The 19,705-nt window shown below is 53.5% G+C and overlaps 2 protein-coding genes across 3 annotated transcripts in view; one reads left to right on the top strand and one right to left on the bottom strand.

Moving 5' to 3' along the window:
• The window catches only part of Coro7 (coronin 7), a 77,251-nt gene that overhangs the window by 8,018 nt on the left and 49,528 nt on the right, over nucleotides 1–19,705 (bottom strand). For both annotated transcript variants that reach the window (XM_023711772.1, XM_023711773.1), the window contains exons 10-15: nucleotides 2,860–2,914; nucleotides 2,362–2,419; nucleotides 2,140–2,285; nucleotides 1,974–2,066; nucleotides 1,646–1,777; nucleotides 222–348 (exon numbers count right to left, since the gene is read on the bottom strand). In XM_023711772.1, coding sequence (XP_023567540.1) covers nucleotides 222–348; nucleotides 1,646–1,777; nucleotides 1,974–2,066; nucleotides 2,140–2,285; nucleotides 2,362–2,419; nucleotides 2,860–2,914 — 611 coding nt within the window. The remainder of the gene's footprint in view (nucleotides 1–221; nucleotides 349–1,645; nucleotides 1,778–1,973; nucleotides 2,067–2,139; nucleotides 2,286–2,361; nucleotides 2,420–2,859; nucleotides 2,915–19,705) is intronic.
• Nucleotides 7,803–18,448, top strand: Vasn (vasorin). Its single transcript, XM_004627812.2, has 2 exons — nucleotides 7,803–7,910; nucleotides 15,872–18,448. Exon 2 carries the CDS (start codon nucleotides 15,881–15,883, stop codon nucleotides 17,903–17,905), a length of 2,025 nt encoding a protein of 674 aa, XP_004627869.1. The 5' UTR covers nucleotides 7,803–7,910; nucleotides 15,872–15,880; the 3' UTR covers nucleotides 17,906–18,448.

Below are 19,705 nucleotides of genomic sequence, written 5' to 3'. Positions count from 1 at the left end.
TTTTTGTTTTTGTTTTTGTTTTTTGGCTACTTCATGCTGCCTTAAGGGCAGGTTTGGTGCAGCTTCTGGAGCTGGGAATTGAACTGCGGTCCTATACACCTGACTGCATTTGCCCAAGGAATGCTTTAAACAACTGAGCTATCTGGCAAAGTCCAGGACTAGGGGACAGAGGTGACTAGCCAGGGGTGGGATAGACAGGGTCATTTTCCTGACTGCCTTACCTAGAAGACTCTGCAGTGACTTCTGACTGGGGCTGGTGCCAATGCCACTGGTACTGGAGAGTGAGGCCCCCGAGCTGGAGGGTGTAGACGGTGATGTCAGTAAGCTTGGAGGAGAAGAAAAGCCCTCCTGGGGAGAAAGATCTGGGTCAATCAGCATGCCCTTGGGCATACTGGCCAGAGAGAGGACACACTGGGCAAACTCCAGGACCACCACTCTGGGCCTCTCTAGGCTATGGGACCATGAGCTGGGTATGAACTCCATTGTGAGTACAGATAATGGTTGGGGAAAACAGGGCTGGATAACAGAGCAAGAAAGTGGGTTGATGGGCTGGTGAGATGGCTCAGTGGTCTAAAGCACCAACTTAGAGCAAGCTCAGCAAAGCACAGGGACCGCGGTTCAATCCCCCAGCACCACATGCCAGCCAGCCCTGCCCCCTGGTGGGCTGAGCTGGCCACACACACACACACACACACACACACACACACAAAATTTAAAAAAAGAAAGGTTGGGCTGTTGGTCACAGGACAGTAGGGAGTAGGCCCTGGGTCCTGGCTTCATTAGGGGTCTGTGACAAGTGAGTTAGAGCTGCTGATGTTTCAAAAAAGCCAGAAATCTAGTCTTTTTTTTTTTTTTTTTTTTTCTTTCCTAGTACAAGGGGTCAAACTTGGTACCTTGCACTTGCCAGGCAGGTGCTTAAGCTGCTAAGCTATCTCCCCAGCCCCAGAAATCTAATCTTTATGTGCAAAGTTTTACTTCCTTGGTGTTTGTTCAAAATTATGCTGTGAGTATTCCTGTCTGTCATTTTGAGACAGGATCTCACTGTGTGGTACAGCCTGGCCTAGATTCACTATGTGGCCCAGGCTGGCTTTGAATTTGTGGAAGTCTGCCTCCTGCCTCAGCCTCCCAAGTGTTGAAATTACAACACCATATCTGACTTTTTCTTTCTTTCTTTTTTTAAGTATTTAGTACAGGATCTATAGGGTCTCATTACACAGATCAGACTTGTAGTGATTCTTCTGTTTTCAGCCTCCCAAGTGCTGGGATTACAGGTGTGCACCATCACACTCGGTCTCAATCACCCTCTCAGCACGCCTCAAGGACGGAGCAGGCACTGCACACTGGGGATTGAACCCTAGTCCCTGCATCTGCCAAAGCAGGCACTTTAATCTGCTGAGCTATCTGGTGGGCACTCTTTCTTTTCTTTTCTTTCTTTTTTTGTGGTACTGGGTTATTGAACCTAGGGACTTGTGTATGCTGGGCAAGCACTCTACCACTGAGCTATATCCCAAGCCATTGTTATGCTTGGTGATAGAAAAGCCCATAAAGAGCATCTGACAGGTGGCCATACAAGCTTACATTTAGTTTCACCCAGGTACCTACTGTAGTGTCCCATTAGTCATGAGTGGGGGCAGCTTGTACTTACACTTGGGTCTGTGTTGGCCTCTGATGTCTCTGCAGGCTGGGTTTTGTCAGGGGGAGTTTCCGTGGGGGGCACCAGACAGGAAATGAAGCTGGGATGGGGCTGGCATGAAGGGTTGAGGCTGATCTTCTGCACCTGTGGGGAGGCTGGCAGCTGAGGCAATGAGGGTATAGGGATGCCAGTAGGGGGTGCAATCTGCCAGGTGGGAAGGGACCTACATAGGGGTGTGCATAAAAGGGTTGAGGTTCAGGGGTTGGTGGAAGGGCCCACAGAATGCCCCACTGAGGATTTTGAGGAACTGATGGTGCCAGCCGGGAACAACCAGCCCTACCTGCTGATTGCTCCCGGCCCACCAGGTGGAGGGGCTGGAGACAGGTATACAGCCAACTGTGTCTGGGAATAGGTCCTCATGGAACTCCACGGTCTGGTGATAGAGAGGCAGGTCAGCGAGGCCTGAGATCCCCCAGGACCACAGCCCTCATTCAGGGCTGCCTCACCTTCCGAGGCACATGGTGGCTGATGGGTACAATGGCTGTATCACTCAGCTGCAGGACACGGAGTACCTCACAGCCCATAACAGTTAGTGCTCGTCGGGGCACAAGGGCTGCACCTCGAAGCACATTCTCCATGATGCACTGAGTCACTGTCAAGGTCAATATGGAAAAACATCAGGAAAAGAGGCTAAAAGGAGAGGGAAAACTGAAGGGAACAGGGCTCACCTGGGCTTAGTGCTGGCTGCTCCAGGGTCACCTCGTAACAGTATAGCTGACTTTCACCCTGAAAAAAGTCCAGCCTGAACGTCACTCACTGACCACATCCTGGTGGTTGAGTTCTAGTGCCAACTTCCTCTCTACCACCTGTTCTTTCCCAGGCACCAGAGCCACAGAACCATGGTGCTGTCCTGGAGCACCACCACATGCTAGGTACTACACTGAGCTCTTAGCAGCCTCTGCTTCAGTTGCCCATTTTCATCTTGCAAGGTGAGCATCAGGGGAGTATGTCAGCATTTATGGTACACTGAAGAAGTCTCAACACTGCTGTATTACTGGTGTTATCCCCTTGAGGGCAACTTTGTCAAGGATCACATCATCTTAAAAGAAAATATCCTTGACAGTGGAGTATACTGTTCTAGTTATTCCTTTTTTGGGGAACAACAAAGACACATGCAGGGGCCCAACTTTGGGTGAACATGAGTTGAAGTCCAGTTTTTTACTCACCTTTCCTGCCAGGACCAGGAGCCCAGAGTCTGGGTCCAGCAGGGGCATCAGAGACCTGCAGACAGAGGGCCAGTGGGTTGGTAGGATAAGTAAGGGGCAGCAGGAGTGATGTGTTTCTAGTTAACCTAAATTGGGACTTGGAAGGTGCCATAGTGACCAAGAGCCACTTAGTCACTCTAGCTGCATTAGCCCAGTCTCCTAGAATCCTCCCCCTCTTCTTTCTGTGCTGTCCACATGCCACACACAACCCCAGTCCTTCACCTGCTTCTCTATAGGCTGGGTTTTTTTGTTTGTTTGTTTGTTTTTTGTTTTTTGTTTTTTTTCAGAACCGGGGATTGAACTCAGAACAGGGCATTGAACTCAGGCCCTTGCACTTGCCAGGGAAGCGCTTATTCTACTGAGCCATTTCCCCAGACCTCCCTATAGACTTGTGCTGAGCTTGTCCACTGAGGATCTCAGGCTCAATGTCTATATAGGCTCTTCTGAAGACCCCACATATATTGTCTCCTTCCTCAGCCAGCCTAGACATCAGGCAGTAATGGCAGGAAGTAGGGGGTAGTGCTGGCCCAGTTCCACCTAGTGCTCAGTAGAGCCCACCCCTGGTGCTCTAACTTGGTGGTTTAGTGTGGTGACACCTGGTCTGTCTCCCCCAATGTTCTGGAGCTCCAAGATATCTTCTCAGATCACTATCTGTGCCAACTCAGAATCCTCATGCCCAAATGTGAGCCAGAAACCTGGGCAGAGCAGCTCCCACAGCTTTAGGCCTTCCATACTGACCTCAGGTCTATAGTCCAAGCTAGTCAGTATGATGTTCCTGCTCCCCCTGTTCCTGAGGGGGTGGCCATATTAGGAGGACATGGCAGCTAGGACTGCAGAGAATAGGCTAGAAGCCCTTAGAGCCCTTGTCTCTGCACCAGGCTCTGCCTCAGTCAGCTGTCTGCCACTACTACCTCTTTCTCTGTGGGAGCCCCTTTACAGCTCTATAGACCTATCAATTCTGCCTTCTAGCCCCACAGCATTTGAGGGGGGCACCCAGGAGAATCTGGAAGGGTGCCTTCTGTTTCTGGCTTCTGGTCTTGGTTTCTTGCTAGGGACCCCTGTGCTTGGACCTCCATCCTGACACTCTGGAACAGTTCCCCATCCCTGTGTGGTCCCAGGTCACTCAGCTGTGGCAGCTGCCTCCATTGCTTACCCAGGCAACAAGGGGCCCAGCCTCCTCATCTGGTGAGCACCAGTTGCTTGACCTACCCCTCTTCCTATCTTGTTAGGAGCTGCAGAGTGGGCCAGGAAGCTGGGTGGGGCCCTGGGTGCTTCCACAATTTCCTGGAATCCCCTGAGCTGGTCATTTGTAACACAGGCCCCTAATTATGTTTGGCTGGCAGTGAGTACTGCCCTTTTCAACCTGGTCTGACCACTTCTAGCTGTGGTGGAAGTGGTGAGTGGAGACAGAAGTGGGTGACCTGGCTGTGCCCATACTGGTGCTCACACCAGTAGGGTCAGCATCAGGTCTCCTTTAGTAGCACCCACAAGGCTTTATCCACTCATTCATTCATGATCACTTATTCCTTGAATGACTTAATTTGACCCCAGCCTTCAGCGCAGCCTACAGGTGTGACAAGATTGAGTACGAGAGACCCCTTGTCCTCAAGGAGCTCACTCTCTAGTGCAAGAAGCTGACACACAACTCTACAGTCCAACACATGAAGGAAAGGTCCTCTAAAGACCTAGAGAGGTAACAGGGCAATCTGACCTAGGCTGAGTGATTGGAGAGGGTATTTTTTCTGATTCCAATGTTAGGCAGAAATAAAACACATCACAGAGCAGGACTTCCAGTCAGCAAAAGCAGGGTGTGAAGGGTCCTGAGGCAGATGGGTAAAAGGCCGTTTGAGGGATAGGAACCTACAGGCCTGGGGAAGGGGAATGAGCTAAGGCTCAGGCTAGGGTGAGCAAAGCCTGATGGCAAAGGCCTAGCAGCAGGAGGGGAGTTCTACTTCTAATGAGAGATTAGCATAAAAAAGCTAGTAGCATATTTTGATTGAAGCTGATATGGGAACAGATTGGGAGTGGGAATGAGTGGTAACAAGTGACTTCCAGGCAGAGGCTGAGAACAAATTGGCTCAGTAGGAGCCCCTATGGTACTCCGGCTGCCTAAGCGAGACAGAGGAAGAGGCCTAGGGGTCCACTGAGGTAGTGATGGCTCAGCTATGCTCTAAACCTATCTCCTGAAAAGCCCTGGGCTGGCCTCCCTTGTCCCTGCCCTGTTGCCTGTTGGCTCCTGCCCACTGACTCAGGACATGGGGCAGGAAGTCATAGTAGGCAGGGCTGGCTCCTCCAACAGGCCAGGCCAGTCCTCTTTGCCTCAAGCAGAGCTACCTGGACAGCTCTGTCTGACAGGAGCATCTTGCTGTCCACAGTACAGCACAGGCTGGGAAATAGGGTCATGACACCCAACACCAAGGGTTAGCCAGTGTTGACCTTAGGCCCCATAAATAAGACTGACCTGGGTCTCCCCACCCCATCTTGATTTAGAATGTAGGTGAGCCCCAACATGGAGGAAGGCCACAGATGGTACCCTCAGTGCCTCTCCCACTCCACAGCCCCTGGTGTTACCCTGAAGAACTCTGATCAATCCCTGGGCCCAAAGTCATAGAAGGTCAAGAGCCCAGATCTGCCCTACCCTCCAGCCCAGGCCCCAATATGATGGCACCAAATGAGTTGAAAAAGGGGTTTTGGGTCTCTAATCATGGTACCAGGTCTAATGCACCCATGAGAGCACAGGTGGAAGGACTGGAGTGCAAAGTGCTGAACCTCCTCCTCTAGTTCTTCCTCCACTCATCTTCCCTGCTTTAGGCTCCTTTCCACTGTCAGACAGCTTGACATTGCCCCTAATTCAAACCAGACCCTGGGGACAAGCTTGCCCATACACACCGGTTCCCTCTCCTTACAGGGTCTCTGACTGGGGTGGCACCTTGAAAGCAGCAAGGAAAGGTTGGGCAAACTGTGGTCTCCTAGAAGCTGCCTGTGATCCTCTGGGTGTATGGGGACCTATGTAAGCTGAGGGCATTAGATGAGGCAGGGGTGGTCACTTGAGGCAGTGCAAGGAGTCTTTGTCCATCGGTGAGAATTGGCCACAGACGCAAAGGACTTCAAGGCTATCAGAAAGTCCTGATTCTTGGGGAAGATCAAACTAGAATCTTTTGGACAACCTTTTCCCTTGGGCATCTGGGGATACCCCCAAAGAGCTCAAAAGGACACAAAACTGAAGGAAAGAAGCATAGAAACAGTCTGACCAGAGGTCATACAAGACATGGACTGACAACCTAAATCCTTCTGAGCCAGCCAGGAAACTCAAGTGAATGAAGAGCCAGCCATGAAAAATGGAGGTATAAGGGAAGGGATGACCCACGAGACTAAGCCTTGGCTGGAGAAGGCAGCTGCCATTTGGCATCAGCTGAGATTTCCTGTTCAAAGTTAGTTGGGAAGCCCCATTTTAACGTGAAACCACCTGATCTTTCCGTACTGGCTATGGCTTCAAAGTTTTTAAACTGCCACATGGGCCAAACAAAACATAACCAGGCCAGCTCTGTCCAGGAACAGAAGTTTATAGCTGTGTCCTATATCCATGACCCAAGAAAGTTGGGGGTGCAGAATCCTTCCTGGCCTGGGGAATGGACCCTGAAGAGGCCAAAGAGCTAAAAGGGGGCATCTAGAAGGTGATTGTCTCAGCCAGATCCTGTTTAGCCCCTGACAGCTGGACACAGGGGTCATCTTGTCTCCAGAGGAAGAATCCTCCAGAGACTACAAAGTCCCTAGCTGGTATGGCCCTGCTTTTGAGAAGAGCCTTTGGACCCCCTAAAGACTCAAAATGGCCCAGACAAAGGCCCTGGTCAGAAGCCGAGCAGGAGGAGATGCGGGTGTCCAGAGACTCTGGAAGTTAGGCATGACTCTGACCACAAATACAGAGGGGGAGGAGGGCAGAGCACTTTCCTGGAATCCTCAGAGGCAGGGGAATTTTCTGGTCCAGCCAGTCACTGGACCCTTCCTGCCCAGTGAAGGAATACTGTCAATTGAAGCCCAGGCTCCACCTACTGTTGTAAGGTTCGGGGTCTGAAGCTGTCAAGTAAGTAGGGGGCCTTCCCTTCCTGTGTCTCAGTCCTTCCTAACATGTAGAGGTCCCGGGATGTTAATCCCCTAAGGCTGCTGTGGCCACCAGGACCTCAAAGTCAGGGTCGGTTGCTGTAGTCACAATGGTCTTTTTTTCTCTCTCTCTTTTTTTTTTTTTTTTCTCTTAAGACACACTTTCACTATGTAGCCCAGGCTGGCCTTGAACTCCCTGTGATCCTTCTGCTTCAGCCTCCCTAGTGCTCTGATTACAGGCGTGGGCCACCTTGCTGGGCTTAGGAGGCTCTTTGGAGGGCTTTGTGTGGCCTGCTCAAGATTCTGAAATTGGGATTAGCTACCAACAATAACACATTGAGAAATTTCACCCAAAACTCTGGATTTGGGAATTTCTCGAAAAATCTTTCCCTCTGGTCTGCTGATATGGTCATGAGGACTAAGCCCTCACACTGCACAGGCCCCCACTGTGCCAGCCCCACCTCTCCAGGTTTCAACAGGTCCTGGGGGAATCTTCTTGGGTTTGTCACCTGGCTAACGTCTCAGAAATCTGGCTGTGATTCTTGGTGTCACTCAACATTTGCTTTTTACGTGAACAGCAGGAACTGGTCACTGTCACAAAGCAAACTAGAGGCAGGTACGGATTGACTCCTGCGAGGTCAGGGCGGTGGCAGGGTGAAGACTAGGGCATCGCAGCCCAATGACCCCCGTCAGTGGGAGGGGGCGGGTCTCTGATGGCCCCACCCTGGCCAATGGGCAGCAACCCCGCCCCTCGGCTCTTAAAGTGAGACCCGCCCACCCCAGCAGACTCCGGAGCCCAAGCCAGAGGCGGGAGACTACGACGACGCCTTCTGACCTAGCCAGCCGCCGGGAAAGACTGAAGCCGGGCCTGCCCCGCGCGGCCCGGCCCCCTCAACAATCGCCGCTGCCTCCCAGTGAGTATTGACCGGGTTTTGGGGTGGGGGGACTCTGTCGGTGGGGGCATCAGGGAGGCCGAGTATACTCGTCGTGCACACGTACACTTGCATGGTCACCTGGGCCCACCAGGCGTACGGCCACTCTATACCCCTTCTCAGCGTCCTGGGTGCCTCCAGCTCCATAGCTGGCCAGTGTTCGTGTGTGTACATGGCTCACTGGTCGAGGAGGTTGCAAGCAGACAAAATAAACACCCCCCTCCCTCGCTTCCTCCTCCCACGGCTGGGCCCTCCGGCATGACCAGTTTTATGAATCAAACCCCTTTCAGGCACTGTCCCAGATGTAGTCTTTGGTTACTTTTCTCTCCTAGGGTCAGACAGTCCTGTGCCCCAGTGCAAACCAGCTGCCTAGGGTCTCTGGGCCTTGTTACCCCTGGCAGAGCTTGGGGCTAGACATGCAGCCCTGGGGAAGGATTTAGGGTGGGAGGGGATGGACATTGGTCTGCTAGGCCCATTAAGGCTCCAGGTGTATCTGCTTCTGCCAGGGAAGGGGCTTTACTTGGGCTTCGAACCCCATGGCCTGGAGCCAGCCTAGTGCTTTGTGTCCCTGGGCTAGCAGCACTGGGGCCTGCTGTGGTCCCCTGTGGTCACTGGCAAGTCAGCTGATTGGTGCCAACTATTCTGCTTCATTCCTGTTTTAACAGTTACCACATCAGGGTTCTTGAACACCCCCCCCCCGGGGCCCAGAGGTAGAGTCTGCAGGGTAGAAGAGGCCCTAAGAGTCTATGTGTCCCCCGACCACCTTACATACTAAGTGAGGATTCAGAGAAAGGCCAGGATGGAAACCCCTTCTGCTCAGGCCAAATGCCTCCAGGACTAGGGACTAGATCAAAAGGTCCCTTTCTGTTAGCCTGGGCTTTGGGTGTTGAGGACTGAGAGGGGAGGCTTAACTGGTGCCCTCCAAGCAAACTCCATTAGAGCCAGCTCAGTGGACAGTAAAGTCTAGCATGGGTCCAGCTGTTGGCACAGTCCAGCAGAGCAGTAGAGGCTGGGGGGATGGGAGAGTAGTCCCCTGAGTTTACTGACTTCTCCCAAGGGAATCAGCCCCCAGAGCTTCTGTAAACAGAGTGTCAGAGGCAGGAAGAGGGCTCTGGTAATGAGCAGTCCAGCTGGATTCTCTCCAGACCATTATCTAGTCCAGGGAGGGAGGAAGGACCCAGAAGCATATGTGCCAGCCCCAGGAGCCTGGGCACTAACTGTCCCCACCTCCCCCAGCCTCTTGGAGTCAGAATGGTTGGCATATTGGAACAACTACCTGAGACCTGTGGGTCCAGAGGGTCAGTTGGGGGTGGGGGACTGGTGTCCAGATGACACTATTCTCTCCAGGCTTTGGAAATGGAATTCAGCACAAGGAGCCCCTTAGACACTGCCTAGACAGTGTCTCTGGCAGAAGATGGCCCATAGTTCTAGCTTTGATTACTGACTGCCCCCTAGGTACTCACAGCCCTGGTGGAGTTGACACAGGATGCAGGTAAGGAAAGCTAATCCTTAGTTAGAGGCTGTGATAGGTGGGCCCTATTCTGGACTATGCAGCCCTAGGAACACAAAAGTGGGATCCCAGCTGGGCCCAGGAAGGGGCTTCCACCTCAGTAGCCCAGCCAGCCAGTCCCTCTCAGTGAGCAGAGAGCAGCCTTGCCCACAGAGCCATCCCTGGCCATTGGTCCTTCTCAGAACCCCTCCTGGGACTGGGGAGCCCAAGGCTCAGTGTTGCCAAGAAAACCAGCTCCCCTCACAGCTATGGAATTTACATGAGTTCTTGGAGACCAGGAAAGGGGAGGGTGTGTGCGTGGGCGTGCAACGCAGTGTGTGTCTGTCCTGGCTGTGTGTCTCAGAGCATGACTGCAGTAGGCTGTGTTTTCGTTCATGCAGGGGTACTTTAGGAAAATCTGTGCACTGGGGAGGGCCACAAGCTCAGCCTCCTTCCTTTTATCGGCTTCTACATTCCACAGTCAGCCGGGTTGCCTTCCCCAACCCCTCAGGCAGGCAGGCCCACAGGCCTCCCCCGCTTTTCCTCATTCCAGCCTCCCAGGGTGTGAGGAGGCTGGAGGAGGCTCCCTGGCCACCTTGGTTTTGGGGGGTGGGGGCAGGCAAGGGGCCAGTTCTAGTCGGGTTGGAGATGGCCCCGCACCAGGCTTCTCTTGGGGAATGCAGCAAGCCTCTGACATTCCTAGAGGCTGCCTGAGAGATTTCATTAAGGAGAGAGGAGGCCTGTATTGAGAAGGGGTCTGGCGGGCAGGGGCCTTTCCTGGCCCTGAGCCCCAAGCTGCTGGGTAGCTGTGATAGAAGAGGAAATAGAGTAACTCAGTGACCAGGGCCCATCTTTCCATTAACTAGACTACAGACCCCAAGAAGGGCCCCTTGTGCCACAGATTGGCCAAAAGCCTGATTACTGGTGGCACTAGGGCTTGGTGGGTGGGAGAGTGAGAAGGGTTAGACCTCTTTTTGGGCCACTAATTTCTCAGACCCCTGGGCTTGGATGACTCCCTTGATGACTAAGGTGTTCTGGCAAGATCAGGGTTAATTGCAGGGTTAAATGCTTACTCTATGGATGTTTGACCCTGGGTAGGGACAGGGCGGGGAAGAGGCCTCGTGTCTGGGCCCAGTCCCAGTAGCATCACACTTGCCACGTGCCGACAATGGCATTTGGACTGGCCCATTTTTAGTTGGGCTACAGCCACCATATAGCTCCTAGGGCCACAGGTGTTCTTGCCCAACAGGTAGAACCTCTCCTGACTGAGATGGCATGTCCTGCCACCCTGAGGGCTCACTTGAGCCAGAGACTAGTTTTAGGCCTGGACTGACAGGTCTAGTGGCTGCCAAGTCACCCACAATGCCACTAAAGACACCCACCTGGGGCCACGCCAACCTCCTTAGGTGGAGGACAGCTGCCAGCCAGTCCAAAGCTGCTCTGAGATCTAGAAGTCCCTTCCTGGATAGGTGGATGAACTGAATGTTCTGGTTGTCCCCTTCGCAATCTTCTGACTATGCAGAAAACTCCCATAGGGAGCTTTTCCAAAATACAGCTCTGCGTGGACTTCCCTTCCATAAGTTTTTTTTTTTTTTTTTTTTAATTTTATTTATTTATTTATTTTTTTATTTATTTATGTGTGTGTGGCCAGCTCAGCCCACCAGGGGGTGAGGCTGGCTGGCATGTGGTGCTGGGGGATTGAACCGCGGTCCCTGTGCTTTGCTAAGCTTGTTCTAAGTAGGTGCTTTAGACCACTGAGCCATCTCACCAGCCCTCCGTAAGTTCTTAATTGGTCTTTTTATTGGGTGGAGCCCAAGTTGTCAGGATTTTTTAAAAGCTTCCTGGGTGATCCTGACCTGCACTTAGGTAAAAAAAACCCTGGGGTTACATATGGAGGTCACAAATCAGGCAGAAGGAGCAGACTCTTAGAGGAACCTGAAGCCTCACGCCTCTTCCTTTTGTGTAGGGACCTAGGACAAACAGACACACACGTTCTTCTCTGCCCTGCTGAGCCATGGGTTGCTATGTTCCTGGGAAGGGGAGATAGGGTGGACCCAACCCAGGCTCTGAGCCTCCCTGGACACGTCAGTGAAACTGGAGCCAGCTATTCTGGCCGCCAGCACAGTCCCGCCTGCCTGGGGGGTTGGCAGACTTTTGGGGCTGGGCTGCTGCCAGGCCTGGCCAGCAATGTAGAGCGCAGGCAGGCCAGCACCCGGAGCCAGAGGTCCAGAGCCACAGGGTTAGACCCACAGCACCCACCCCCATATCTACTACTAAGTGCCTGACACAGGAAAAAGTGTGTGGGCTCTGTCCATTTGTTTGTGTCTTTCCAAGTTATCCTCCACCCAGCTGGGCTCATGGCTTTCCCCAAGAGCATGAGATGTACCAGCCGCAGGACTGATGTGATCGCCCAGGTACCTAGGTTCTTTCTTAACTACTTACCTGTTCCTGCCTGATCCACAAGTGGGTGCCCACAAGTGTGTTGCACACTCAGGGTGGAGGGGCGCTCTGGGTCCTCTGAGAGCTGTGATGATGAATGTCCTTAGTTTTTCTTACTCATAGAGCCCCTCCCAGAGGTCATAAGCTGTAGAAAGATGGCCAAAGGACAGCTCACCCCCCACACCCCTTTCTAGAACAGGACACTCCACCCCAGCCAGAGTGGAGGGGAGCCTTGCCTCTGGACCCAGGGCCTCTGTTGGTATGAAGGTGGCATAGAGTCTCTCTCCTCGGTGGCCTCCAAGCCCATAAGGTAGACAGGACTCCAGGTTTGTGGGTAACACTCTCAGCAGCTAATGTTTACCAACCACATGGCAAGTACTTTTAAGTATATACTGAATCTCCCAAGCAGTGGGTGCTATGACCAATAGGAATTGAAGTGGGTACATGTCAGGAGGTCAGCAGCAGCTGAAAACCCTGGGAGTCAAACCTGGACATCAGTCCTGGCTGCTGGGCACTAGAGAGCCTAGCCCTCTGACTCTAGCCTCTGTCCACCACACTATGGACAGAAGTATCAGGGGGAGCAGGGAAGCCCTACACCTGGCTATTGCCTTTCTACTTCTATCCCCTTTATAGCTCAGGACTGGCTCTCCTACATTTTTGCTCTTGCTGCTTTTGCTGTCTTCTGCCACCTTGAACTGTTGCCCTTTGCCATGTCCCACTGTGCCTTGGAGCCAGCCAAGTATGGACTGAAAGCTCCACAAACTATAATCTAAATAAATGTTTCCTTTCTTGGTGGAGGGGGAGAAGAGACATCAGGTTAAAAAAAAGCCCAAGGTTGCTCCACGATACTCCTTATCCTCTTTGTAAAGGAAAGGATCCCCTGCCCCTGATGCAGCTCTGGATCAGATATCAAAGCACAGATTCTGCTCCTTTCAGAGCTGCTCTACTCACCAGATAACACAGCACAGTGGTGAACCCTACAATAAGCTCCCACCCCACTCCCACTTGCACACAGGAGAGGCATGCATCCAAACCCAGATTCCAGAATGTGTTTTTTAAAAAAACCTACCTGCTTGAAAACAAACAGAACAAGAGAAAACAACTCTGAGGATAGGGTTAGGGGCAGAGCTACTATGCCACCTCTGTAAGTAACTAAGGATCATAGTCAACAAAGGTTTGAACTTGGGCCTAAACTTAATGCTCTACATACTGCTGCATCCTTTCCAAGGTAACCTCTTTGTCCTCTCAGGTTCCCTACTGGGGCTGCTCAATCTTCTGTTGGTGCCAGAAAACCCCCAGTGGAGCCCCCGGCCACCAGACTGCAGCTTGCAAACTGAGTAGTTTTCCAAAGTCCTAGCATCAATTACTGCCTTAGTAGGTCAGTTTGAGGCAGAGCTCAGGAGAAGGAGCTCACCTCTGTATCCTGAGAAATAGGAAGCAAGTTAGCTACTGCCTGCCAGTTTCCTTGGCCCAGGACCTGGGCCCTCCTATCCTGACCAACTTACATTCCACCAACTTACATTCCATAGCTTGTTACTTACCAACCATATAGCCATACTGCAGGCAACAGACCCATAGTGTCCCTCCCTCCCTGCCTTTTTTAATGATTGTTGATTTAAAGCTCAGCAGATTAGGAAGCCCAGAATCCACAGCTGGTCCCCCTCAGAGCAGAGTGGGGAGCACTTCCCCACTATGTGGCCAGCCTGGATACTGCACTAAAGTACTGCCCGTGCCTCACAAGGCTGAGGCAGGAAGATTCTTGTGAGTTCAAGATCAGCATGGGCTACAAAGTGAGCTCAAAACCACCCTCCACAACCCAGAGCAGTCCAGGACAAAAGTGAAACTGAAATACTGAGTATAGAACTGCCATTAGTGGACTCACTGCTTGTATACCTCTGAGCATAGGGTTGCCTGCCTAAAGTGAGAACTCTTAACTATGATTTTATATGAGACCTCTGGGGAGCTGAAAGAAGTGTGGACAGGCTGGCTATATGTAGGGTCCCCTTCTGTCTGAGCTCTGCCTGGCACTGCTAGAAGGGACCACACTCCCAACATAGACATGGAGTGGGCGTGGTTACCTGAAGCCCACACCTGGATGCCAAGCCCTCATCACCTTAATTAGTGAGGGGAGAGCTGGGGGTATAACACACAGGACTTACGTCATTAGATGCAGAGCCCCCACGGTATACATGCCAGTAGGCCCAGGGACACCTGAGGCCTCCTTTGGGTACCTGCTTCATCTGAGGCCTAGGGTGAGTCCCTGCCAAGGCAGTTCATTCAGCAGATATATATTACCAGGGTGCTGGAGACCATGGAGCAGAGGCATATGGCAGTGTTATCACTGGCAGGTTCCCAGAGTTCACTGTGGAGGGCACACAATGGGTCAGGAAGGCCTCTGGAGGATGTTCTTCACTGTTAGTGAGGGGGTCTAGGCTAGAGACTCCTGGAGGGGGATGACTTCACTGCAGAGACACTGCAGACAGACAGGGCCTCCAGAAACGACAGGGTCTCTCCCTTCACTTAGAGCTAACCAGTGAGTTCCACAGTCCCATGCACCTGGGCAAGGGGAAGCCCATGGATGGTTCCCTTCCTTCCAGCCCAATGTGGTGGGGCAGAGAGAGGCTGGCTGGGTGGGGGTTGGGTTACCTTTCTTGGCCACATGGGGGAAGGGGAGGGCCAGACTATAGCACAAAAGGCCCTTGTGTGAGTAGCAGGCACCTGGAGGGGGATGGGATACAGGTCACTGGGTAGGACTGCCACTTGGGGACAGGCTGCTTAGGGACCTCTGAGATCATCCAGGATGAGAGCTGTGATTGGATACAACCCCTAGCTCTCCTAGAAGCCTAAGTGGGGTACAGAGGAAGGTGGATCCATATTGTCTTGGGCAGTTCCAGTGAATCCTCCCACCCCTTGCAGGTTGTTGCATTGTGGGGACCTGCATCTATAGAATGTGGCTCCTTCTCAGGGGCAGACTCTAAGCTACAGCTCAGACTTCCTGGCATCCTTAAGCGCCCTCTTTCCTCTTGCCCTGCAGTGGAAAGAGTAGCTTCTCCTTGAAGTAGCCACTTGGGAAACAGGTGATTTCATGCTGAGGAGGTCCTGGAACATGGGAAGCACTGGCCACTGTCTGGGAGGGGATAGCTATTGCTCTCTCAGTGCCCAGCCCAGAAGAGAACCTGAGAATTGTGTATGTGTGTGTGTGTGGGGGGGGTTAACCCTGAGTCACCCATCTAGCTTGGCACAGCCTCTTGGTACCCCTCATCTCTAGTTCTTCATGTTCAGGAGGTGGGGGGATCTGAAGAGGCAGTTTTCCTGCCTCCCTACTCTGCCCCACCCCACTCCAGGACAAGGGGACACCTGCCAAGGGCTACAGTCAGCCTCCACCCGTCCTCTAAAAACCATCCTGCTGGCCACATCCTGGCGGTCTGCAGCCCCCATCCTGGGCAGGTCTGACTGCACAAGTGGAAAAACACCGATCCCATAGTTTCCATGTGAAGTCTTCCTGCTGCGGTCTCTCCTCACTGCAAGGAGGGAGGGATACAGAGTGTGGTGCAGGGGCCAGGGCCAGGGGCAGCCAGCTTCTCTGCTTACGCGCTGGGCCTCTTGCCCATCCATCTCTCCCAGACACTGCAGGGAGGAGCTGCTGCTTCAGGACCCACAACTCTTCCCTCTTCCCTGTCTACCACAGGCAGCCAGAGGACTTGGCTAGGCAGAGGCAGGAGGCCCTGAGGTTCAGAAGGAGGAAGCAGTTAAGATCACTGAGTACTTAGTGGTTGTCAGTTCTTGTGCTAGCTTCTATATGCATCAGCCCACCGGGTACTTGTCACAGCCAACATCCTAAGGTCATGTGGTGAGGGGGTGACAGGGCAGGACGAGGAATTGGGCTGGGGGCACTGGGGATCTGACTCATAACTTCTAGGTTCTACATTTGGGGCCAGAGACTCAAGAATTCCCTTCTGGTCTTTTCGGGCCAAAGCCACCCTCTAAATCCTGACTTGGATTTTTCTACTTCCAGGGACAGAAGATGTGCTCCAGGAGTCTATTGTTGCCACTTCTACTGCCACTCCTGCTGCTGATCCTGGAGTCCAGTGTACAGGGCTGCCCATCTGGCTGCCAGTGCAACCAGCCAAAGACAGTCTTCTGCACTGCCCGCCAGGGGACCACACTACCCCAGGACGTGCCACCTGACACCACAGACCTGTATGTCTTTGAGAATGGCATTACCACACTGGATGTGGGCAGTTTGGCCAGCCTGCCAGGCTTGCAGCTCCTGGATCTATCGCAGAACCAGATTATTAGTCTCCCTGGTGGCATCTTCCAGCCACTCGCCAATCTCAGCAACCTAGACCTGACTTCCAACAAGCTTCGTGAGATCACCAACGAGACCTTCCGTGGTCTGCAGCGCCTTGAACGCCTCTACCTAGGAAAGAACCGCATCCGCCACATCCAGCCAGGTGCCTTTGATGCCCTTGACCACCTCCTAGAACTCAAGCTGCAGGACAATGAGCTGAGGGTGCTGCCTCCACTGCGCTTGCCCTGCCTACTGCTGCTTGACCTAAGCCACAACAGTCTCCTAGCCCTGGACCCAGGCATCCTAGATGCCACCAATATGGAGGCTCTGAGGCTGGCTGGTCTAGGGCTGCAGCAGTTAGATGAGGGTCTGTTTGCCCGGCTGCGAAACCTCCATGATCTAGATGTGTCTGACAACCAGCTGGAGCACGTACCCCCTGTGATTCGAGGCTTGCGGAGCCTGACACGTTTGAGGCTGGCTGGCAACACCCGAATTGCCCAGCTTCGGCCTGAGGACCTGGCTGGCTTAGCTGCTCTGCAGGAGCTGGACCTTAGCAACCTGAGCCTGCAGGCCCTGCCCAGTGAATTCTCAGGCCTCTTCCCCCGCCTGCGGCTCTTAACGGCTGCCCGCAATCCCTTCAACTGTGTGTGCCCTTTGAGTTGGTTTGGCCCCTGGGTGCGTGAGAGCCATATCACACTAGCCAGCCCTGAGGAGACACGTTGTCACTTCCCACCAAAGAATGCTGGCCAGCTGCTGCTAGAGCTTGACTATGCTGACTTTGGCTGCCCGGCTACCACTACCACGCCTACAGTGCCCACCACAAGGCCCAAGGTGGAGGAACCTACACTCTTGTCTTCCAGCTCAGCTCCCACTTGGCCGAGCCCCACAGAGCCAGCCACTGAGGCCCCCAGTCCATCATCCACTGCCCCACCAACAATGGGGCCTGCTCTGTGGCCCCAGGACTGCCCAGTTTCCACCTGCCTTAATGGGGGCACTTGTCACCTGGGGGCAAGGCACCACCTAGAGTGCCTTTGCCCCGAGGGCTTCATAGGCCTATATTGTGAGAGCCACGTGGGACAGGAAACACGGCCCAGCCCCATACCAGACACACCAGGTCCCCCCCAGCCTCTGCCACTTGGCATTGAACCAGTGAGTCCCACCTCCCTGCATGTGGGGCTACAACGCTACCTGCAGGGCAATGCGATGCAACTCAGGAGTCTCCGCCTCACCTACCGCAACTTGTCTGGCCCTGACAAGCGGCTAGTGACCCTGCGGCTGCCGGCCTCACTTGCAGAGTACACAGTCACCCAGCTGAAGCCCAACTCTACCTATTCCATCTGTGTTATGCCCTTGGGCATTGGGCTGGTGCCTGAGGGAAGGGAGGCTTGTGGGGAGGCCCGAACACCCCCAGCTGTCCTCTCTAACCATGCCCCAGTCACCCAAGCCCAAGAAGGCAATCTGCCACTCCTCATTGCACCTGCACTGGCCGCTGTGCTCCTGGTTGCTCTAGCTGCCATGGGGGCAGCCTACTGTGTACGACGGGGGCGGGCAGCAGTTGTGGCTCAGGGAAAAGGGCAGGTAGGACCAGGGGCTGGGCCCCTGGAGCTAGAGGGGGTGAAGACCCCCTTGGAGCCAGGCCGGAAGACAAATGAGGTAGGTAGGGAAACTCAGCCAGATGGGCCTGAGTATGAGGTGCCACTCATGGGCTACCAAGGGCCCAGCCTCCAGGGGCCCCTCCCTGCTAAGCCGTACATCTAAGCATGCGATTGATGGAGAAGGTAGAGGGACAGGCTCTCAGTTACAACCTTCCTGCTGCCACACAAGTTCTCAGTACTTACCACAGGGACACATGCAGGGGCTCTGTGACCACAGTCAGAACCTATCCCTCTCTGGGTCTTGGTCTCACCTATGAGCTACTACAACCCAGGTGACAAGCTCTAACAACCATGAGCCTGAGGGCATGAGACTGGGAGGTCAGTGTCTGCCCATTTTGCAGTGTGCAATGTGGAGTGTGGTGGCCCTGCTGTGTGCTGGTAACACAGGCCAGGCCTCCAGCCCAAAGACCTAGGGGCCAGTGAAGGAAGCCCCTAGAGGAAGCAGGCAGGGACAGCCCTGTAGCTCTAGCCTTGCCCCAGAAGCACAGGAACACAGGAAACTGGAAAGGAAGATGCCATGGAAATGTGTGGATTTGCTTCTGTTTTAGTTTTTAAAGTATATTTATAAGAGATCCTTTCCCATTTATGCTGGGAAGATGTTTTTCAAACTCAGTGACAAGGACTTTTTTTTTTTTTTTTTTTAAGACAAACGATGATATGAATGAAGGCTTTTTGTAAGAAAATAAAAGATAAAAGACATGAGTGTTTTTTGGGGTTGGTCTAAAGTCATGGGATGGGTACAGAAGGGTATAGAGTGCCTGTCCTCTCTGGGCAGCTGTGGCTGAGACATCTCTCCTTCCTGGGTACTGGGCCTGGGCCTAGAATGTTATGGTTGAAGTCTCCTTGGATTATGGCAGTTAGGGCAGCTTCACCCTAGCCAGGCCTACTCTTCTGCTAATAGAAGCCACAGTGCCTGTGTGTGAGGCTGGGAGAGGTGTGCAGCAGATAAGAGCACAGAGGGTTCCCAAGAGAGGTCATGCCCTTCTTGTGCAGCCCTGACAGCCACTTTACCACCTGCCTCTTCCTGGGGAAGAGGGCTCCCTTGAACTGTCTCATTCCTTGGCTTCATAACTAGGTCTGCAGCCAGGAAGACCCCAGAGCCATCTGGCAGGTCCTGGGCCAGCCAGGTGTTGAGCGTGGCCCCAGCTCCTCCCTGCTGTCTCACTAACCCCTGCCCAGCACTCAGTTAAGAAATCCCACTTTGCTTCCTGCCCCATCCATGAAGAAAGCCCCTGATTGGTGGAAACATGTTATCTATTGCCAACTGGTGAGGAGCCACTGTTGTTAGTGGCAGGCTTAGGACAGGGCCAGAAGGCCAAGTCTAGCTTGCAGATGGCACCAGGCTTGGTGGCCCTGTGGTGCTCCCTTATCCCCTGAACTGGGAATGTGTTCAGCTGTTCCAGAACTCCCAGAGGTAGGAGTGTTCTTCCAGGAGGGCTGAAGGTTGAGGTATGACAGGCGCAGGGACAAAGGATTCTATGACCTGGACTGGGTGCAGGGAACTTGGGGGCAATAACATGCACAGAGGACCTTTCCTGTTATCCTCTAGGGAGTGAAAGGGGAGATAGCTCTGGCTCAATGAAAGGGCCCAACACAAGCAGGAGCTCAACTCCAGGAGGCCTCAGGGCAGTGTCCTATGGGTCAACCCTCTGGCTCCCAGCCTTATCCCTGATGGGAAGGAGGCCGCCCAGCCAAGCCCAGGGAGCAGGCCCTGCGGCTCAGGGTGTTGATGTCAGCACCAAGTCAGCCCCAGCCACGCGAGGCTCTGGATTCAATTAGTGGCTGCTGAGGGCTCTGGCACAAAGAGGAAAGGGGAGGTGGTGTGGTGGGGGGCAGGTCATGCGGGCAGTGGGTGGTGGCAGTGGGCCTGGGTGGGGCCTCTTCTTCCTGAAGTAGTGGAAGC

The sequence above is a fragment of the Octodon degus genome, unplaced genomic scaffold (genome assembly GCF_000260255.1).
Source record: "Octodon degus isolate 3935 unplaced genomic scaffold, OctDeg1.0 scaffold00021, whole genome shotgun sequence".
Taxonomy (NCBI): Eukaryota; Metazoa; Chordata; class Mammalia; order Rodentia; family Octodontidae; genus Octodon; species Octodon degus.
This window is presented reverse-complemented; position numbering and strand designations above follow the sequence as displayed.

What these genes read in the sequence shown, in the direction of transcription:
- Vasn (XM_004627812.2), top strand. Translation starts at nt 15,881, where the DNA reads ATGTGCTCCAGGAGTCTATTGTTGCCACTTCTACTGCCACTCCTGCTG.